General features: G+C 52.2%; 6 protein-coding genes across 6 annotated transcripts; 2 read left to right on the top strand and 4 right to left on the bottom strand.

Moving 5' to 3' along the window:
• Positions 1–280: 280 nt before the first annotated feature.
• Positions 281–1,918, top strand: Z519_12063 (uncharacterized protein; the record flags this gene model as incomplete). Its single annotated transcript, XM_016769771.1, has 2 exons — positions 281–807; positions 880–1,918. 2 exons carry the CDS (start codon positions 281–283, stop codon positions 1,916–1,918), a joined length of 1,566 nt encoding a protein of 521 aa, XP_016614096.1.
• A 2,052-nt stretch (positions 1,919–3,970) lies between these two features.
• On the top strand, positions 3,971–5,615 carry Z519_12062 (uncharacterized protein; the record flags this gene model as incomplete). The annotated part of the gene is made up of 3 exons (XM_016769770.1): positions 3,971–4,151; positions 4,174–4,322; positions 4,374–5,615. The coding sequence occupies 3 exons, from the start codon at positions 3,971–3,973 to the stop codon at positions 5,613–5,615; spliced, it is 1,572 nt and encodes a 523-aa protein (XP_016614095.1).
• Positions 5,616–6,176: 561 nt separating this feature from the next.
• On the bottom strand, positions 6,177–10,306 carry Z519_12061 (uncharacterized protein; the record flags this gene model as incomplete). Its single annotated transcript, XM_016769769.1, has 5 exons — positions 6,177–7,235; positions 7,293–7,348; positions 7,405–9,163; positions 9,212–10,106; positions 10,155–10,306. The coding sequence occupies 5 exons, from the start codon at positions 10,304–10,306 to the stop codon at positions 6,177–6,179; spliced, it is 3,921 nt and encodes a 1,306-aa protein (XP_016614094.1).
• Positions 10,307–11,700: 1,394 nt separating this feature from the next.
• Positions 11,701–14,109, bottom strand: Z519_12060 (uncharacterized protein; the record flags this gene model as incomplete). The annotated part of the gene is made up of 1 exon (XM_016769768.1): positions 11,701–14,109. The coding sequence occupies one exon, from the start codon at positions 14,107–14,109 to the stop codon at positions 11,701–11,703; it is 2,409 nt and encodes an 802-aa protein (XP_016614093.1).
• A 1,307-nt stretch (positions 14,110–15,416) lies between these two features.
• Z519_12059 (uncharacterized protein) lies at positions 15,417–18,088 on the bottom strand (the record flags this gene model as incomplete). The annotated part of the gene is made up of 3 exons (XM_016769767.1): positions 15,417–17,649; positions 17,703–17,789; positions 17,838–18,088. The coding sequence occupies 3 exons, from the start codon at positions 18,086–18,088 to the stop codon at positions 15,417–15,419; spliced, it is 2,571 nt and encodes an 856-aa protein (XP_016614092.1).
• A 1,041-nt stretch (positions 18,089–19,129) lies between these two features.
• Z519_12058 (vacuolar protease A) lies at positions 19,130–20,503 on the bottom strand (the record flags this gene model as incomplete). Its single annotated transcript, XM_016769766.1, has 4 exons — positions 19,130–19,199; positions 19,274–20,144; positions 20,194–20,347; positions 20,402–20,503. 4 exons carry the CDS (start codon positions 20,501–20,503, stop codon positions 19,130–19,132), a joined length of 1,197 nt encoding a protein of 398 aa, XP_016614091.1.
• Between the last annotated feature and the right edge of the window lie 192 nt (positions 20,504–20,695).

The following is a 20,695-nucleotide window of genomic DNA, read 5'->3' as shown; positions in this document are numbered from 1 at the left end:
ACATTTGGGTTGATCGATCAGGTTCGGCTTGAAGTCGGAGTTGGAGAAACTGAGAAGCAGCCAGTCACCCGAGAAGAACTCGCTGTCAGCAGCTGATCCGCCAGATCAGACTTAGTCTGTCACCGATTTTGTATCCCTAAAACAAAACTCGACCTCGTTGCATCGTTGCTAGGTCTTCTTCTCAAGAATCACGGTGACTATGAATGACCGAATGATTCTCCAGGTCAAAGCCGCCTCCTAGCTGCCCGTGAGGCAAGAGGACGACACCCTAGTTGCTAATATGCTAGGTGCCCAACCCTTAGGAAACTCTACAACCTTCGTCAACGGCGTCGCCCTCAATGAAACCGCATTAAGGCTCTGGAACTACACGCTTTACAGTAACGGCACACTGTCCAACGGCTCGCACTGCTTCCTCGCGTTCGGCGCCCACAAGCCCATCGTTTCTGGGGATGGATCCGTCGCCAACACAACTTCATGCTACGCGCCCATCAATCCTATCGAGGCTCGAGGCATCACGGGACTTGTGTTCGGGTCTCTATTTGCCGTGACAATCCTATTCTCCACAATCAATCTGAGGAAGCACGGCCGTGCATATCTGCCCCGAGAGAAAGGATGGAAACCCGTCGGGAGACGTTGGCCGTGGTACTGGACTCTGATCGTCGCGGCGTGTGGCATCTTGAGCTCTTTCACCGCTGTCGATGTTGACAGAGATTACATCGTGAACACGCCCATAATCCTTCAATGCTTCTTTCTGACCCTCATGGTCCCGGTGTTGTTAGCTTGTGTCTGGGAGGCTGTCAGATACTGGTTAGTATGACGCGATACGCCATTCTTTTCTTGAGCTTGAAGAATCGTCATTCTGTCTAACTTGATTGATAGGAGCTCATGTCATCATCGTCGGCTTCGGGAGGCCGAATCTTTTGCATATTCAGCAAACGTATTCCAGAATAGAACCAATTTCTACCTTCCCTTACTCTTCTACGCCTTCGACAGCCTGGTATTCTTCATGCTCATTCCCCGATCTTGGTCATTTGCTCAGAGACAGCGGTCCGATATGCAGACTCTACAATCAGCCAGACCTGCGGCGCTCGATGCTCGGTTCAAGCTAGCTTCCGTCCTCGCAACAATCTGCCTCGGGCTTGTTATCTTTCGATTAGCCTATAGTAGCAGGGCTTACAGAGCCAAAATCCCGATGACCCTCCTACTCGTCACCGTCTCTGTTGGCTTCCGCATTGCATATATGCTTGCAGGGTCCTGGGTTTGGGAACTATCGCCATATCGTCGAGAAGTAAGCGTTGGTTTGCTGTACGGACTCGGGTACACCCCAGGTCTGTTCATTCTTGTGCTCCTCAATATTCACGGATACATCGATGAAAATGAAGACAAGCTATTGATCGCCCAGCGCGCGCTGAGAGGCGGAGAACTGGGCGACGGGCTTGATATTGCCATGCAATCTCTTCAGAATCGCAATCGAAGCCCCAAGAACAGACCGCCAGCCTGGTGGTTCAGGTCTCGGAATCCCTTCGCATCACCAAGCGGTGTCTTCAAAATGCCCACCGCCTCCCGACGACTTCCGTTACAAGACGTCTCTCGACCAGTGTATACGAACCGAGCAGAAGAACAGGATGAAAGTGGATACTTTTGGTGGCAGCGGCGGAGACGGGAAGAAGATGCCAGGTATAGGAAACCAAGGCAAAGTGCGTACAGTAATAGGGAGGTGGGCGACTCTGCGGTAACAGAAGGCGATACTAGAGGTATCGGGCCGCGATTGGGGGAGCGAGATTCCTCACTGCCCCCTCCGAAGTACCAGAGAGAAACACCGTCCAACTACAGCCAAGACGGTCGGTTACAGCATACCTCGTCCACTCACTCGCTCCAATCACCGCCTCAGGTGGTCCGGAGTATGCTCGACGTTTGATACATCGAAGAACACAGGCGAAGCAAACGTAAAAACAAAAGGAGGGACTTTTAGAAGGACCGATCATGACAGGCAACGTACACAAACACTCCGACACAAGGTAAAAGAATGACTGGATCTCGAATAATTGGACTGTTCAAGGGTATTCAGTAAGTTCGTTCTCACGACCCAGCCTGATTCTGACATGAGGACAGCCTGCCCACTTGTACAACGATCGACACCGCGTGTGTGCAATTGTAATCCCAACACCTGACCTTCCAATTACAAGCCCTTTTCCGCTGCTGTTGTCCTATTCGTCGTCGCACGTTGCAGAAAGAAGGTCGCAAATTTCAACCCCCAAACCTCACAAGTCGCATCTTATTAAAATCCACTGTGATCCCGGCAGAACCACTCACCCTACTGCCGACCTGAGCTTGGTGTTCAAGTCACAAAACCAGATTCCCCAGACAATCAGGATATGGCTGTTGCTTCAGTCCAGATACAATCAGTATTCAAGAAGGTTATGTCCCTAGTCTGGAGGACTGCAGATTTGAGAAGCAGGGCAGCAACGACGGGTTGAGCAAAGCAGGAGGCGGCGTGGGTTGGTGGTTCGGTGATCACGAGGTCTATGGTGCGAGGGAAGGAGTCGTCGCGGGACCAGGCGCTTGCTTGGAGGTGGAGGCCGACAAGGTCTTGATCCTATGGCGACTGATGTGGTCGGAGTGGACAGGGCGCAGGCATTGAAGAAGCATCGTGCGGACTTCTTACTTCTGCGTGCTTGTCTGCGGTGGCGCTCATGGCCAGCGCTAGCGCGGCGATGGCGCTGTCGGGAACGGGCATGATAGCGCTGAGCTGCTTTGATCGACTGAAGCTGAGTCTGGAGGAAATCTCGGTATTCTTGAACGCAGACAAGGGTGCCTAAATCTGTGGCTGGCAATGGCTTAGGACTGGCTTGCTTGTTTCTGCTGCAGGATGATGAATTGGAGAACTTGATCGTGGCGAGTCCATCCTTCTCTTTTAGCTCGTGCAGGCCTTGTTGATCCAAGGCCACGCGGGTCGGCTGGGTGTATTGGCTGCTGGACGCCATGGCTGCACTGATATTCACAGGATCAAAGGCATTGAGAGATTTCACGAAAGAAGCCGATACCAAACCTTTGGCAGAGAGTACGGCGTAGGCCGTCACGCTGGGGTCAATGGCTCAATATAAAGTCTCGACGGGCAGTCTCGTCGCTAAGAGCTCGGGCTGGATATACAATCCTTATATCAAAGCATGACATACTGCATGAAAGGATCTCCGGCATATGTAGGGCAAAAAACTGACCCGGCGGTGAGGATCCGAGGCAGGAAGAGCGCTCGGGGATAACACCAACAAATTAACAAAGAGCATCCTCAGTCCGTCAACGGCGCTAGCTGGCAGCAGTAAGCGAACGACAACGATCTGCCGCATCTGGAAACTATAAAATAGCCAAGGCAGGGAAGAGGAGGAAAAATGAGAGGAGTCTCGTCTGATATGACTTTGCGCGTCGTGGAACTCCGTTGCACCAGGAGGCTCCATGTTTAGAACTTGTCGAGTCCGTCTCGGATGCCGTACCGGGGCGCAGGATGTCGTATTTTACTTAAGGCTGAGTGGCGATGAGAATGTGGAGTATCGCTGAGTGAAAGAGGAGGCAGCCGATGGTGGTAGCACGTTGATCGTTGATCGCAAGGCTGAGTATGTCGTTCGGCATCCGACCGGAGAAATAGTTTTGCCGAGTTCCGCAGTTTCTGGATGCCAAATCGCATTGCGCTCCTATCACCAAAAAAAAAACGAGTTGCCCACGCGGCTGGGAGCTCCTTTGACCTTTCTCGCACCACCGGATACTCTGCGGCTGCTGCTGTTGGCTGCCCCTCTCTGCGTGATGCTATGGCGTGTCTTGAAGGCGCCATGGCATCTCGGAGACGAGATTCTGCCTCGATGCTCATCCCTTAACATTCTGGCCCCCCGAAATAGGATTGTACCGTCACCCTCCTGCTTGCGACATGTGCATGGTCATAGCGTAGGAGAAACAGCGACCTCACCGGCCCTTATCCGCCATGCCAGACTCTCGAGTGATGCCGAGTACGTCAACGGACGACGAGCCAACGAACCCGTCAAGATTGCAGGCCTGGTCCGCAGTATCAGGAAGCAGAAGAACGTCGCCTTTGCCCGGATCGGTGATGGTTCTACGCTCGCGAATGTCCAGGCTGTGTTTCCGGATCCGCAATTGGCCAAAGAGTATGTGGATGCACATTCTAAGAGCATGGGCAATTTCTGACACCAAGCTCCAGCATTACCAACGGTGCATACGTCTTGTTGGTAGGCAAGTGGATTCCTTCCAAGGGAGCAGGACAAAGTCATGAACTGCAAGTCGAGAAGATTGAATCACTAGGTGATGGCAATACCTCTGTAGGCTCACTGTTGACCCTTGGACGCTGCCGCCTCTGACCATGGCGATAGGAGAACCCAATCCAAAAGCAATCCATGTCGACTGATTTTCTCCGAACGGTCCCTCACCTTCGAATGCGCACAGCCTTTCACTCCCTGGTCAACCGGACTCGCAGCCAAATGATCTCCGCCATCGTGTCGCACTTTTCCAACCTACCAGACCCCGTGTATCAAGTACTGCCGCCGCTGATAACCTCGTCCGATTGTGAAGGTGCGGGAGAAGCTTTCACTATAGCTCCGCAAAGCCACGAGCAACTTCCAGGAACAACACCAGACACGTCCAAGGGACAAGAGAAGCTGTACTTTCGAGAACCAAAATACCTCACTGTATCATCACAGCTACATCTTGAGGCACATGCCGCTGAACAAGGGGATGTCTTTGCCTTCTCTCCCACCTTCCGCGCCGAAGAAAGTGATACCCCACGGCATCTTGCGGAATTTTATATGCTCGAGGTTGAACATCGACATGTTGCTTTCAAAGACCTCCTATCCCGAGTGCAGAGCTTGGTGACATATCTGGCGCAATCACTTCAAGAGCATCGCACGGGCAGGGAACTTGTGGAGTACTACTCGGACCAGAAACACCGCTCTTCAGATGCAGACTTTGTGGACCTGCAAGATCGCTGGGACAGACTCACGGGGAAGTGGCACGAAGTGGACTACACATCGGCAATGAACTCGCTGATAAAAGCTCATGAATTGAGTGGTGCCAAGCTTTTTGCTCACCGTCCTCAATGGAACCAAGGATTGCAATTAGAACATGAGCGGTGGATCGTGGACCATCTTGCAGAGGGCAAGCCAGTGTTTGTCACGCATTACCCGAAAGATGTCAAGCCATTCTACATGCTCCCTTCATCGGCAATGACTCCTCAGCGAGATATTCCTCGATCGGAGTTCAGCGGCGATACTATGGCTTGCTTCGACCTTCTTCTTCCCTTTGGGTATTGCGAAGTCGTCGGGGGAAGTCTCAGAGAACACCGGCTCGAGCATCTCATTCAGTCTATGCGTCAAAAGGGGCTTATCAAGAGAACTGAGCTGTCGAATGGTGAGAATAACGGGAATGGTTATCCGTTTCTGGAAAAGGGAGAGAGTTTGGGAAACATGAAGTGGTACGCCGATCTTCGACGATTCGGAAGCAGTCCGCATGGAGGCTACGGCCTGGGATTTGATCGCTTGCTGGCCTACATGGCCGGTGTCAACAATTTGAGAGAGGTCGTTCCGTTCCCGAGGACCTGGGGGCGGGCGGATTGCTGAAAGCGGATTTGTAACAAGAGCTAATAAGGCCCACACTTGTATACATATGTGCCGCTATGTATGTTCCCATCTTATATCCCAAGCCCAGCCAATGTATGTGTATATATGTGTGTATATATATTCTCGCGTCTTCTATACTCCAAACTCCATACGCCTTACTCCTTTGCAAGGATGAACGGATGGATGGCGAGAAGGATTTCATGTTGCTGCTACTAGGTAACGTCTTCCTGGCTGGCTGGCTATCTGTTTGTATGTATGTATGTATGTGGAGGCACTTGGAGAGCTTGAGGTTCAAAGTTCAATGTTCGAATTTCAAAACTACGTACGCCTTGTAAAGGACCGTAGGCAGCAGCCAGCAGGCAGCCAGCAGAGACAACGCCCAACTTCATCCTCCTGTACCGAAGCAGCAAGGTTCTACGGAGAAGGGAAAAGACAGAAGGTGAAAAGCCAGACATGAGTTCTACAAAGGACGCTATCCATCCTTGATCAAAGGTCTCCGCTCAATCAAGGATCTGACCCCCCTCCCCCCCAAAAGCCCGAGGACGAACGCACGACACATGATCAGCAACACGGCTTGGTTTGCCACGTCCAAGTGCCCATGCCATAATTGGCGGGGTTGAACAGGCCCGCAGTGTAATTCATGACCTGAGAGACGTCGACTTTTGTCGTGTCCATGGTCATCTTCGCCCCGGGCGTGACGCAGCCCTGCTGTCCGGCGCAGTAGGTGAAATACTGTGTGGCACTGTTCAGGTCACCCTGACCGCCGACGGTTTGTCGAAGACCCTGGTCCTCGTACTGGCCCGAGGACGCACCTGCCAGGAAAAAGTACGTACTCCACACTCCCGGAGCGCCTGTATCGTAGGTCATGACGGCGTGGAAGACGTTGTTGTCCTGGCCGTAGTGGCTGAAGAACCATTCAATCGAGATGCCATAGCGGCCAGCCGAGATGAGGTCGACTTGGTAGTATATGCCCTGCTGTGAGGCCCCAAGAATATGCCCGTACGTCCAGAACGGCGCGAGCGTGTATCCGGGCAGATTGCTGGCTGGGAATGAGAGGGGCGTAGTATCGCTGTTTCGCGAGTTGGTGCTCCATTGGTTTTGCGTCACAGCGGTGACCCCCAAGGGGGTGTTCGTGAACCAGAAGTTGGCAGTAACCCACAACGTCGACTGTACATGGTCGAAGATCCTCCATTGAATCCCATACTGTGACGAAAGATCTAAGACGGTGGCGTGCGCGGTGTCGGACCAGCCGTTGTAATATGTGTTGGTGCCGCCCGGGTAATTGCGGGTGGTTTGAGAATTTGCGGCGAGCGGTCCCACAGGGAAGGGAATAGGCCTTGCGAGATACAGTTGGAGGGGTTGAGATGTCGTTGTGCTGCCTACTGTTATGGACAGCCACCGTCCGGAATGGATTCCTGCCGCGTTGGTCATGTTGGTTGTAAGTTGGACGCCGTTGCTGACTCGGCCGAATAAGGTGCACAGCCCAGAGCTGGCCGTCCACGAAAATGCGTAGCAGGGAGTGCTCTGCCCTGCTGCAATGTCACATTGATTCGCGCAGCTATCGTATGTTGGCTGCGTCGTGGCTCCAAAAGGGTTATTGCCTGGGTTGGTGTAATCGGCCTTGTGCCGTGTGAGCTCTGGATAAACGGACTATAGTGGCGCCAGTTGCAGACTTACCGCACACTCGATATCGTAATAGCGACCTGTTGCTGGATTCACCGACAGTTGCCCACCTAAGGAATAGTTAGTCACCGGCACTGCGGCTGAAACGTGCGGATCTTTCTCCTACCCTCGTATGTTGACATGAGGTTACCGTTGCAGACTGGGTCCTGAGGGTAAGCGAGTGGGAAGTTGGTGGAAGTAGCCTGAGCAAGATCCGTAGTTGAAGCCGTGGAAGCCGTGGTCGCTGCTTGTGTGACACTCGTTGTTGACGCTCTCAAAGTACTTGCGCCGGATGAAGACGTCGGGGCCGTAGTAGACGTCGTTCCCCCAGAACCAGCACACACGAAACTCGGATCATTATAATCAGTCATTTGGGAATACCCGGCATAGAGCATCCGAGCGCTATTGAAGGTAGCATTGCCCCGAGTAGCACAAGTCAAAGTGGAGTAAGGGAAGCAATTGTTAATCGACCCTTGACTCACGTCTGTCACCATGAATGTCACTCCAAGACAACTATTCACTCTAATAGCGTTTGCATATTGACACTGGTTGATGCAGTCTGTCAAATCGAATGTCAACAGCGGTTGCGACGATGAACCGGTAAAGGCCGTGGCGCATTCTATCTCAAAGTTGGCATTGTTGCCGAGGAAGTTGTAGGAGTAGCAAGTGGGAGAATTGCCTGGGCACGCCGATGCTGAACCAGTTGGAGCTGCCGCGCAACTAGTAGGGAAATATGATGTTGTCGATGTGGTTATGGATGATGATGTAGCAAACGTTGACGAGAGTGAAGACGCTGGAAACTGTGTTGTGGTGCTCGTAGGCGTGAAGATAGGGTCGGTGATCGAGGCATATCCAGCGTAAAGCAGGCGAGCACTGTCGACATTTGCATTGAAGACCGTCCCAGTTACACTAGATAGAAGAAGGCAGTTGGGCCCGTTTCCACTTGATGAACCAAGATAGCTAACACCCACACATCCAAACGGCAGTGCAACGTTATAGTTCGTGCAGTAGCCCACACAACTTTTGAGCGAAGTGGCCGTTGTAGAGTTCCCAGTTAGGACAGCTCCCTGCAGTGATGTCGCACACTCGACCTCGTAGCAGTAGCCGTCGCTGTTGACATTGAGCGCTTGGTGGTTGTAGGTGGAGCAAAGGTTGGTCGTTGTTGGAGTAGCCGAACAATAGGAAGTTGTGGTTGTTGATGTAAGAGGGACAGTCGTGCTTGCGCTGGGACTCCGCGAAGTAGTGACTAACGATGTGCTCGTAAGCGACAGGCTTGACTGTGAGGTTGGTTGACTGGTCGTAGCTGGGCCTGAGGATGCGGGCTGCGACGTGGATACACTGCTGCTACTAACAGACATTGATGGTGAGGTGGGCGAACGTGAACCAAGTGAAGAGCCGACAGTGGTTACGCTAGAAGAAGAACTCGAAGGACTTCTTGAGGTTGTCATCGTGCTGGATTGTTGTTGGCCAGTCGAGGCCGAGTTTGGCCCAGACGAACTAGCAGGACCAGAGCCAGGGCCTGCCTCGCTGCTTGTTCCTCCAACTGTGGATGACATAGACAACGGGCTGCTACTAGGGGCGGTGGACGGGGGATGCTGCTGCATACCTGAGGTAGGCGAAGCGTAAGTAGAAGTACTCGGACCGACGGACGGAATTGACGACGAGGTGGTCAGGGTAGATACAACATCTGTTGTTGTGGAGATTCCAGACACAAATGTTGACGATTCGGTTTCGCTCGTTTGGCTGCTAGAAACGCCAGGATCGGAAAAGACAATGTTGGGAGAGTATGGCTGGTTGACAACTATCGCAGCTTGTGCAAATGAATTGGCTCCTCTATTGACGGTGCCAATGTCGAATTTGAGATGGCATGGATTCGTATTGGCAAGCTGAAAACCTTAGTTCGTGGAAATCGTTGCTGCAAAATATGAACTTACAATATCAAACTCGACCGCAACACAAGGTCCCTGGGATCCAGGAACGTATGAGCTGCATGCATCAATACATTCAGCGATATCAGATGCTGCAACTACATCAAGATCAAATCCGGAAAGGTCGGTATCGCACAAAATCAGATAATCATTGTTAACAGTGCCGTCAAACGGCGAGCGGTCATAGCAGTTCGGTGAACCGGTCGTTGTCGGAGCTGGATATGCGGCAAGCGTTGTTGAAGATGTCACCGGACTTGAGGAAGATTCAGGCATGGACGACGGGCTTGTTACATCGGTCGGCGAGGGAGATGACATGGATGTGCCTGAAGTAGAAACGGAAGACTCTGAGAACGAGGCGGTCGTGGACATGGAAACAACACTGGCAGAAGTTGACACCGAACTGCTTCGTGGTGGCTGCATCGGTGTTGACATATCCGAGGTCGTGGTCATGCTTGACTGGGGCAAGAGAGTGGTTGACGAGGTCGAAGATGGAATGACATTTCCCGTAGGAATGACGCCGATTTGTACTCTGATACAGCCCTGTGGCAGCACTCCATTGAACACGATGACAAGCGTCGAGCCAGAGAGGCAGAAGATAGCCTGTCCACCAACGAACGCATCGTTCTTCCAGACAAGAATGTCATTCTCTAATATGGAGAACAGTGTGAAAATCCGAGGCAGCCTCTTCATGACTGGTGTCTCTGGCGAAGCTGCGAATGGCTGCGATGACACGTCTCCAGAGGTCGATACATAATTACCTCCGCTCATCAACTGGCCAAAAGGTGTAACAGCGAATGCTGCGGCATGCTGCGCGTCATTGGTGATCGTTCCATCGGCAGTGAGGTATTCGGTGAAGCCACCCAAGGCAAATGTGAGATAAACCCGCACTCCAGGGATTATACTAAACTGAGGTTAGCATTGTGATGCTATATCCCAGAGGAGAACGTACGTAGGGGTAGTCGATGCGCCGCTGCTGGTGCTTGAGTTCGTATATATTGCAGGACAGGAGCTGATCCCAATGGAGATTGTCGTGCCATAGCAGGAGACAGATACGAAAAGACGCAAGGCAAAGGCGATGCCGATTAGAACCTTCGAATTCATCTCGTCTTTCTCCCTCTCTTGTCGATCCAATAACTTACCTTGGAGCACAAGGACCAGTATCGCGTTGATGAGAGAAATATTGACAACATCGTGAAAGAGATAATGGAGACACGGTGGTCCGTGTGAGACGGCCAGGGAGCACGACTGGAATGATAAACACGAAAGGATGGGAATGTCTAGGAAAGGGGCCATCGTGCCGTATCGGCTCCCTTTGCCTGGAGCATATTGCAGACAGAGTGAACAATCCCGCCGCCACCGCGTCTTGCTCACGGTGAGGTCGAATAATATCCTGGAAGCGAGTCCTTGGTCCAGGGGCTGCCCGCTTGTGGGCGACCAAGGCAGGCCCCCGCCTTGCCTAGGTTAGCTCCTGGCGGCAGGAAAAGTGTTCAAAGTCTTCGAGCCGGGTACTGTCATTGTGTTAGGCTCTTCTTTGGGAATGTGCATGAGAGTTGTGCTCTTCCACCGTAATGTCGTGGTGTTGAAGTGTTTATTAACTCCAATCAGGAGGAACGAGAAAACTAAAGCGGCGACTGTTCCACAGCGAACCGGAATAGAATTTGCCGCTGCTTTTGTGGACCTGTAGCCGACCGCTGCGCGATGGATGCGGAGTCCTTGGTTATTACATCCAGCATCTGGTTGATAGAAATGAGAGATTCGACGGAGAACAACAACCGCAATCATGAATGGTCTTGGAGAGCATCGCAGCTCCGTCCTCGCTACGGATCAAAGACGACTTAGAACTCGGCCAGCCATCGAAGCGCCGGCCCTGTCGAACTTGAATTTGTCTACTTCTTCAATGCCCTTCCACATCTCAGGAGTTTGTGTTAGAACAGGTGTGAATAAAGTTACATATTGAAGTACTGGGTATACATAGGTTCGCGCTTGAATTATTTGAAAGTCAGACTGCTTGCATCCGACTTGGTTCGGTTCAACATTCATTGAAATCCCAGGCTGCTGGTATCTCAAACAAGTACTGCGTACAACTCCCGCTTTTCCCTTTTCCGAATATTGATCTAGGCTCCAAATGACAGAAAGATTGATAAAGACCAGAAAGTCCCAGACATCCTCTGCCAATGGCGCCCGATTAGGTCAACGCTCAGCCCGGGTCCCCTGTGAGTCCATTCCCATCCATAAAACGAACCTATCCAGCCCATCCTATTCATACTTTGAGAAAACTCGCGAGCATAATCGAACCCCAGAACCTTTGGGTTTCCGATGTGTTGCGCGCGCCCATTTGGGACACCATAGGGCTCAATCATCAAACTCCAAAAAGCACTGATAATACCGCTGTGCGCCAAGGTTCCAATATTTTAAACGGAGATCCAAAATCTCAAGATGAGGACAGACCAGAGATTGTAAGATTGGGAGACATTTGGGGCGGAAGGTTTGCGTCCTCAGCCGTCACCCAGATCATTCTTCCACCTAATCGCATCATCCGCACCCACCGTCTCTTTTCGATCTTCACGAATGGGTGAGATACTCATCGTTGAAGCTTCCTCAGAGGCGGACATCAGATCAGGAGAGCTGATCCACTTGGCCGCTGCTGCTGAGGACGGAGAAAGCAAGGACACCGTGCGCGGGTTGTTCGCTTGTGACGCAGAGGGAATGATTCGACTCAAACTCAGTCTCGGGCGGGATTTCCCGGTTGGTCCTGTTCCAGTTGAAATGCCAGATACAGGATCAACACCACTTAAAACGTCAGAGCCCTCCAGGATGTCTGCCTCGGCGGCAGCGGAGAAGCCGAATGTAACGGGTGACTCTGTCTGAGGGGATGCGAGACTCGACATACGCGAGGTCATGGTCATGGTCCTCCCTGGTGCGGCAGGTGAGTGCAGAATCGGATGTTGAGAGGATGAGGAGAAAGTGGAGCCGGCGTGAGTGAACACACTGTTCGCGGGTGAATACATTCCAGTTACCGGATTATGGTTTGGTCGGGGCGATGGAGACAGCCATGAGCGGAGAACTGACCAGCGTGTTGTGGGAGCTCTCTGGATTGGAGTCATGGGAGAGGGAGACACTGTTCGATTCTTCTCGGATTCCGCCAGAAGCTGTGGGTGACCGTCATTGTTGATGTTCCCTACGCCTTGAATTACACGTCCAGGCCGTCGTCTCACCAATCCACGGATCTCACCCTCTCTCATCTCCGGTGTCACAGTACCGGGCCCGACATCTCTTCTCATGGCCTCGACCAGCGTCCAGCTCGATCTGTAAATGCCGCCTGTCGTGTTCTCCCCCGGGACACGTCCGTGAGGGCTGTTCAGATATGTGTACAGCCATAGTGCATAGGTGCCCATTGCCCATAGCGCAAGTAGCAACGAAGTAATGAATAAAAAGAGGAATGAAAATCCCCAATTATGCCATCTCGAGTAGCGGCATGTGGCATTGTCTAGGACGTAGGAGAAAGGATATGTTTCGTTATCGTACAACCAGAATGCGAAATCAGTAAGCTGTGAAACGGAATCCAGCGCTCCCGGAGCCGGTGGTGATGATTCAGAGAAGGTGGTCAGGTAAGTGGTTAACGTGGACAATGCCACTGGCGAGTATGAGGTCGTGATGTTGAGCGTTGGAGCGGCAATTGTGTGCGTCTGCCCATTGAGAGTAAAGTTGCTTTCAGAGTGGTTCTGCCCACTGAGGCCATACATGCTCACATATTGCACAGTATGCCAGAATGTTGTACAGTTGGCGGGGACGTAATCCCAATTCACTTTGCCGTGACCACTCGAGTTCTCGTTGTTTGCTCCGTCGCCATTGTCACGCCGGTATAGAGTCTTGTTAAGGAATGGACTTTCGCTATTGTCGTAGCTGTCGCCGTCGTCGTCGTCGTTATCATCATCATCATCATCATCATCATCATCATCAAGAAATCCCTCCTGAACACAGGTATCTCCAACCGTAATATACATTGGTCCAGGCTGTCCAATGCGTTCTGCGTCGTTTATGGCAAATTGAACCACTTGAAAGTTTGTCCACAGGATGGACTCATTGTCATAATCTGGCATGACCGCATTGATATCGCTGCTGTACCCTGACATGGCTGTGATTAGGGTTGAGAAGCTGAGGACGAACAGAGAGCTCAACACAATCCAGACCATGATTAACCTCGCTCGCCAGCCACGGTTCGTCAGCAAATCGGCGGCCAATCGGCCTGTCCTAACCAAGCTCGGAGGCACAAAAGCCAAGGACTCAAATGTGTTGTAAGACACGGAGGCTTCACGCATAGCCAAGGCCAGGTACTGCGACGAAACTTTGAAGGTTACCACGGCAAGGAAAGCCTGCCCTCCCCGCCCAACAAAAATATCCCACACAATGTCGATGAATTTCGCTGTTGAGAAGGCCATCTTTCCCCAAGAGACGGTGATGTAGAAGAATCCGGACGGATCCCAGAGGCTTATCGACGGCTTGTCGTATGGCGTGAACTGTCCATTGAAGTTGCAGTGGGTGAAAGAATTTGATACCCAGTAGTCAGCCTCAAAGGCATACCATTTCGGAATCTTGACGACGAGAGCGAGGAAAATGATCGGAAGAGAGAAAGCGAGAAAGACGACGACATGCTTGAAAAGGGTGAGAACTGTTGGCTGCCATTGTGGTGAAAGTTCGGCACAGATGTGATGGCCGGTGTAATTGTCGGTAAGCGTTGCGCTGGTAGAACCGGTGCTTGACCGCTGCTGTGCGCGCACGACATTAGATTGATTCTTTTGCGCGCTCCATCTCCTCAAGTTGCTCCAAGATCTGGGAGCTGCATAATGCGCGCCATGGGAGATTTCAGGGGCACCATCCAAATGGGATTGCGTAAGAGCGAACATGCTATCTCGTAGACGGGACATCAAATGGTCCTTCAAGGGCTGTGCGTCGTACCCTCATTCCTAGAACTCAGAAAACCTGAAGCCGGAGGAGGGTGCCACGGCAAGGTTTAAAGCAGACAGGTCGCTTCAGAGTTTGTCCATCGGAGGTCGAGTATGATGATCCCAAAGTAAAAAGGACGGACAGTAGTTTTGACAGGGCTGACCGGCGAGGTGAAGGGGATAAGACGTATGAGCTCAGTGGATGAGCCCGGAGACTCTGAACCCCTGATGATCTTGTCAAACTGGAGGGAGAATACGCAGGGCCTTGCAGGGCTTGGAAATCCGACGTCGAAGATGCGGAGGTAGACCAAATGCTCTGTGTCGGAGTCAAGTGACGGGATGCGAAAACCATCAAGGCAAAGAGAAAAAGCGTGCAGTCAGCCGGGAAGCAGTGAGCATCGTGGGATGGCCGCAACCAGAAGAGGCAGTCCGAGAGCAGCAGACGGAGAGCTCATCCCAAGGCAGTTAGCAATGTTTATCAAGCAGAAACATCATTTGCCAACACGAGAACCCGGACCCTACCTGCATACTCGGTAGCAGCCCGGGCATTGGCCGGTGAGATATTTTTGAATCCTCGTCGCTGTGGGAGGGTTGGGCTGGCCCCCATCGCCCACGGACATGGTGCTCGAATAAAAGTCTTGGTTGCGTTGATCCAAGTCCGACGGCTTCAGGAGTTGAAAGATGATTGACGCTTCAACCCGTGGAAAAGGAGGGCGTCAATAAAATATCTAGGAGAGAAAGAGAAAGGAGAAAGCGGGAGGCACAAGGTGCGCGAGGCGTTCGAGGAGTCGCAACATATACCCTGCTCGCCTCGTCGCCAGCAACCATCACGTGACGGCCCTACTTTTACCCGGAGACGTGTCTCTATCGTGTCAATCCCATGTCAACGTCAACGTCAACGTCAACGTCAACGTCAACAACACCGATTGAGAATACGAGGACGAGGAGACATCCGACCTGACCGGGCAATTAAACTCTGTTTCTTATCTGTTGTTCTCTTTCCCATATCGCCTCGTCGTCAGAGAGCTTTCTCAGCCATGCCATACCGTGGCATGCTCTAAGGACCATGCTATCCTGGAGCACTGAACTGTCTACTCTGAGATGTGCCATGCAAGTCATGCTAATGCTGATGCTGATGCTCGCTCATGCTCGCGCCCATGTCCATTCGCACTTCCAGACGCCACGCTATGGGGTCTTCAAAATACACGATCGCAATCAAGGTACTCGCACCAGAAAGCCAGGTGTCTGCTCCACTGACACCACATCGGTCAAGGTCTCCAGCTTGTTTCTCGCCGTTTTTCTTCCTCCGCGTCGGCCTCCTCTAGCTCTCGCTCCAACTCGCGGGCTAGTTCATCATCGGAATCTTCTTCTTCGTCTTCCTCACGTTCTTGTGCCTCTTCCACCTCTCGTTGTTCCTCGCTGATTAAGTTTTCAGGTGTGGCTTCTAAGTCGCCTTCGCTGTCAACATTGGAGACCCTCTTCAGAGCGCTCCCCGTGCTGTTCCTCTTCGCTGTCGAAGATGTGTCCAAGTCGCCAGCTGACAAGTCGGCATCCCCGTCGTCTCCTCTTCTCCTTTTGGCTCCTCGTCGTTCCCGCAGGCTCAATGCGGAGCTGACCGAGTCAGTGTCGCTCTCGCTCTCAGCATCGCTGCCCATGAACTCTTTCAGCTCGGCATCGATGTCTGCCCATTCGTCTTGATTGATGGTTATGGGGCTGCCGTCATCAACAAAATCCTCGAATGCTTCTGCTGAAGTACTCTCATCTTTGATGGTATCCAACTTCAGCCTCTTCCGCGCGGGCTGGTCGTCTTCAGTATCTAAGCCGGTCGTCTCTCCTTCGGATGAACTGAGAAGTAGATCATTTGGCGGGACGCTTGACTTTTCCAGGCTGTCACCAAGCTCGCTCGACGTCTCCGGCTTCTGCCTCCCGACTCCTTCGAGTAAATATGGCCGCTCGTCCAATCTACGCCATCGTTGCATAGATTCAATTAACCAAGACGTGCTGACGACCTTGATACCACGTTTTACGGCCTGCTTGACCTTGGCAGTGCCTGGCCGCGCCGCAATGACATGAGTGACATCTCGGGTTACCTTGTCTGTGATGGTGGCGCCAAAGGTTTTGGCCCAGGTACTAATGTCGGCATTTTGGATGTCAGTCCCCAGTGGTAGCACGCCGCTAAACACAATTCTGACTCCGGACAACACCCTCAGTTTCATGGCTGGCATAACCTTCTTGATATCAGGCACAAACATCAGCTCCACTGACTGCCCGTCGTTATCATCTTGAGAAGGTAGAGGCGCCTTACGCTTGCCAGTCAATTCTGCGACACGACCTCCCTTGCCTCCCATCCGCTTTCGGTCGTACTCGGCAAAAAATGCGGTATGCACCGCTGTCAGGGTCGCCTCAAGATGAATCAACTCTTCGTCGTCGTTTTTCAGGATGCTGTGGCGCGCTTTGTGTTTTGCTGGACCCGAAGAGTTTGACTCGGAAGAATCCGAGGAGTCGCTTGAGTCAGATTCCGTGGACTGAGACGCGACTACCTCGCCATTAGCAGCTGCTTCAGCTTCGTCCTTTTCATCCTGCTGCAGCTGCATCTTGAGAAGGGGTTTTCCCTCCAATTGCAACGCAAGGATTTCTTCTTGGCCTTTAGTCTGCAGTTCTCGGACTGCGGGATCATCCCCGCCACTCATAGCCATCAACTGTTCCAGTGCCGACGTGCCATTTTGTATAGTTGATGTCCCATCTTCGGCGAAGCCGTTGGACTCCTGTTCACCGTTCTCGCCGTTTTCTGTGAAATTTATATTCTCCACAGGCACGCTGGGTTCTGATTTTGGCGTTGTTTGGATTTCCTGTTTTTTGGGCAAGAAACTTGAGTTGATGTCGCCGATGCCGACAAAGAAGTCAAAGGGAGTGACGCGGATCAGATTGGCACTCCACTTCCATACGTCGCCCCTGTCATCGATGATGACCACCATTTTGGTATCGACGGGAAACAGCCTCTCCAAATTCTTGGCGATCATGCTGCCGCTTTCGTCTCGACTGAGGATCCTCTCACCGAAGAATTTGCGGTCTGGGTCAACGATATTGGCAATCTGCTGAGCATATTGACGGGTGCCCATGGTGTAGATGTGAAGTTCGTAGAGTTTTGATATATGATCGAGGAACTCGGCGAGCCCCGGCCGAAGTTTAATGTAGTACCAGCACCCTCTCATGCCTGGACCGTCGTCAATCAATTGAAAAGCCCGGACGTCCTTGACAGCTTCGTAGTTGGGATTGTCCTTGTCTTTTTGCCATTCTGCTATCGTGGGATCTACTGCAGCATGAATGATTGTCTGATCGAGATCGACCACTAATGAGAGTTTGCGTGAGGAGAGGAGGCGGCGTTTCGCTTCTTCGTCTATCCTGCTTGCTTCTTCCTTGCTAATGGTCAGGTGAGGTGTATCATGGGCCATGCGAATAGGAGCGCGATCTGCATCGGTGGTTTCACTTCCTGCCTGCACACTTGACCACCTTCAGCGCATGGTTTCAAAGCTCGGTGACGGACAAGGACTCACGTTGTCATGTCTTTTCCACAGTTGGTGCACATCCCGAGGAACTGGACAGTGTGTGGACACTCCTCTTCGATTTCACATACATCGACTCTGCACGCCAGTCAGTCACTGGTCCAACATGTCTTGCAGCACACTCACGGATGGGTCAGGACGTCCCCTTCCCACACCCTCCATGCCTTGATTGTACCTTCGAGGGTGCTCGGGAAGTGCGTAACAAACTTCCGATTCACTTCTCTTTCTTCCTCATCGTAACGACTGCCTTCCTTTACTTTTGTGGTGTAGGAGTACAGGAATAAGTCATCGTTGCGAGCGACATTCTCGCCAACCCGCTTTTCGACTTTTGTGATTGTGAGGGGATAGTGGAGATTTTTGGGTAGTCGTAATAGCATTCCGAGCGCGGTGCAAACGACAGTGACATTGATCGGAGCATGTAGGTGGCTTTCTAGTCAAGGTTGCGGTACAAGCAAGAGAGCCCGGTGGGGGGGTTCGTTTGGTACCGCGGGCGCCGGAGGAGCGCGAAGCGACAGGAAAGTTGTTTTGATAGTCAGGCGGGGAGTAGTGGCGACTTTCAGAAGGAGGAGAAATATGAGTAAAGACCTTCTTGCGACGATGATGGGTAAAATCTGTAAAGGCTGAGACGCAGACTTGTTGATTGCTTTGTTGAAACCTGTGCGCAGGTGAATACCTGTCACTGTCAATACGACGGAGCAAACACGCAGGGTGTGTCGCAAGCGGACCAATAATAGCAAAGTCTGCTACCTAGGTAGGTCAGGTAGGTAATGGTGGCTCCGGGGGGTGCCTAAGCAGTTTGTGGTGCTGATGTTCTGAGGGATCAATGGATGGGTTCGACGAGCTCCAGCACAGCTCGACTGGCAATTGCGGGCTTCGTTACAGGTACTGTACGAGGAACCAACGGGCAAGGAATTCCACCAGCCGGTCCGGAGAGCTGTCTTTTATAACCCGCACTCCACGCTAGCCGCTGCCAATCAGCCCGCAGCAAAGGACGCAGAGGAGCCAGAGGAGCCAAAGGAGCCCCGCCATATGCCGTCAGGGGACAAAGACCAACAACGAGTCATCAGATGGTCACGAGCCTCGCTCCCTCCATTCCCAAAGCTAAATCACCAGATGTTGACTTGGTGACAAGGGGAGTGGTCTCGAGATGACGATTTGGCTTTATTCACTGACTATATGTAACAAGTACTTGGTATGGGTATATGAGACCCGAGACCGCTTTTGCTAAGTGCGCCAGCACCTGCCCGTCACAAGCAGTACCGGACCGTGAAGTGCTTGATGTACACAATTAAGTTGGTCGGTGTGAGAAGACACATACATCCGTTCCTGCGTCCGGATAGATCCAAACATTCCTACGTCCACTTCTCTCCAGTCCCGGCGACAATTTAGCACCCTATTCCGCAATCACAATCATGACTTTACTTGCTTCTGGCCAAAGCAACCGCATCATTGCCCAGGTCATAGACACTATACCATCTCCTCAAAAAGCTTTTTATTAAAAGAACATATTAGCACAAAGCCCAGTGTTGGACGGTAGGAGCGCGTGGGGGGGAAAGACGTACCTGTCACCAAGGATAGCAAGGGGACCGGTGGGAGCTGGGAAATCCATGCCCATGAAGCTGCTGATGCAAGAACCCTGGACCTCAAGAATATAGTCATGAGCGGTGATAGAAAAGTTGTACCCGCTAAGAGTAAAGGTGATGTCTGGCAGCGAGTCGCGCTTGTCGCACTCAACCGTGTATTGGCCATTAAAGCCCTTCTTAGCACCAATCTCCTTGTTGAGCAGTTCGGCAAGGGTGCTTGGGAGAGCGATCAATGAAGTGCCGGTGTCGAGAATCACACCAGTATTGTCAAGATCTGCCGAGTCCTTGCCAAGCGTGATGGAGTCAAGATTGACCTCCCAGTATGCCTTGCGTCGGAGTGGGATCTTGATCATCTTGCCTGTGTAATGGTTGCTGTCAATGCCGCCAAAAGTAGCCTCAGACTCGGTGCCATCCTCAGTGTTACCAAGGTAGAAGGCAAAGACGGGCTCGTCAAGAAGCTTCTGGTCAACCATGTTGTAGAATGGGGGAGGGATGTGGTTGACCGAGATGGTATCGTAGCCCAAACCCAAAATACCATCGAAACGGCCAAAGGCAAAAGCCAGACCGGGTTCGCTGGTCGCCTCTCCAAACAATTGATCTTTGACCTTGAGGTCGCCGATGCGAAGGAGGTCCTGAGAGATGAAGCCAGCCACCTCCCCAGAGCCGTAGCGAATCCCGAACTCAGATCCGTTCTTCTTGTAGGTGGACGAGGCCGAGGAATCGTATTTCTGATGGAGGTAGCAGGCGATCGAGCCGCACTGGGTGCTGGGAACCCAGAGGTTGGAGCTGCCAGTGTCGAGGACAACCTTGAATTCCTGGGCTGGTGTTCCTAGCGCAATGGTGCTGAAGTCTGCACATGATTAGCTACATGAAGATGTATGACTGCCAGCATTCCTTACACTGCGCATTCAGGAAATTCTCGACCGGGACATCATGGGGAGCATCTGGATGGATGGAGGTGTCGCGGAAGATGTCCTCGCTAGGGCCGCCGATAGGCTTCTGTGTGTATTTGTGGCGGAGTGCACGCAGATGATCGCCAATATTGGCAGCGCTCTGTGACGGATGTTAGAGGATTTGTTTAGACATAGAATCTTAGTCTGAACTCACTAGTTGCTCTGACAAGGGCACCTTCTGAAGCTTCATTCGATGCATACCAGCATCGGCGGCACCGAGCAGCGCAGCTGCCGCGATGACAAGACTGTTCTTCATCGTCACAGCCACCAATTGCTAGTTAAGGAAAGGAAAGGAGAAGGCAACGGATGGATGTTGGGATGAAACAATGATAAGAGAGTAGAACGATTGGGATGGAGATGGATGAACGGCTTGACTGTTTCGCAGCCAAGGCCCGTGAGTCGCAGGAGGATGACGACCTTGCCAGGCACCACGGAAACTTGTAACCTC

The sequence above is a fragment of the Cladophialophora bantiana genome (assembly GCF_000835475.1).
Source record: "Cladophialophora bantiana CBS 173.52 unplaced genomic scaffold supercont1.25, whole genome shotgun sequence".
NCBI lineage: Eukaryota > Fungi > Ascomycota > Eurotiomycetes > Chaetothyriales > Herpotrichiellaceae > Cladophialophora > Cladophialophora bantiana.
Note: the sequence above shows the minus strand (reverse complement) of the source record. Positions and strands in the feature narration are given on the sequence as shown.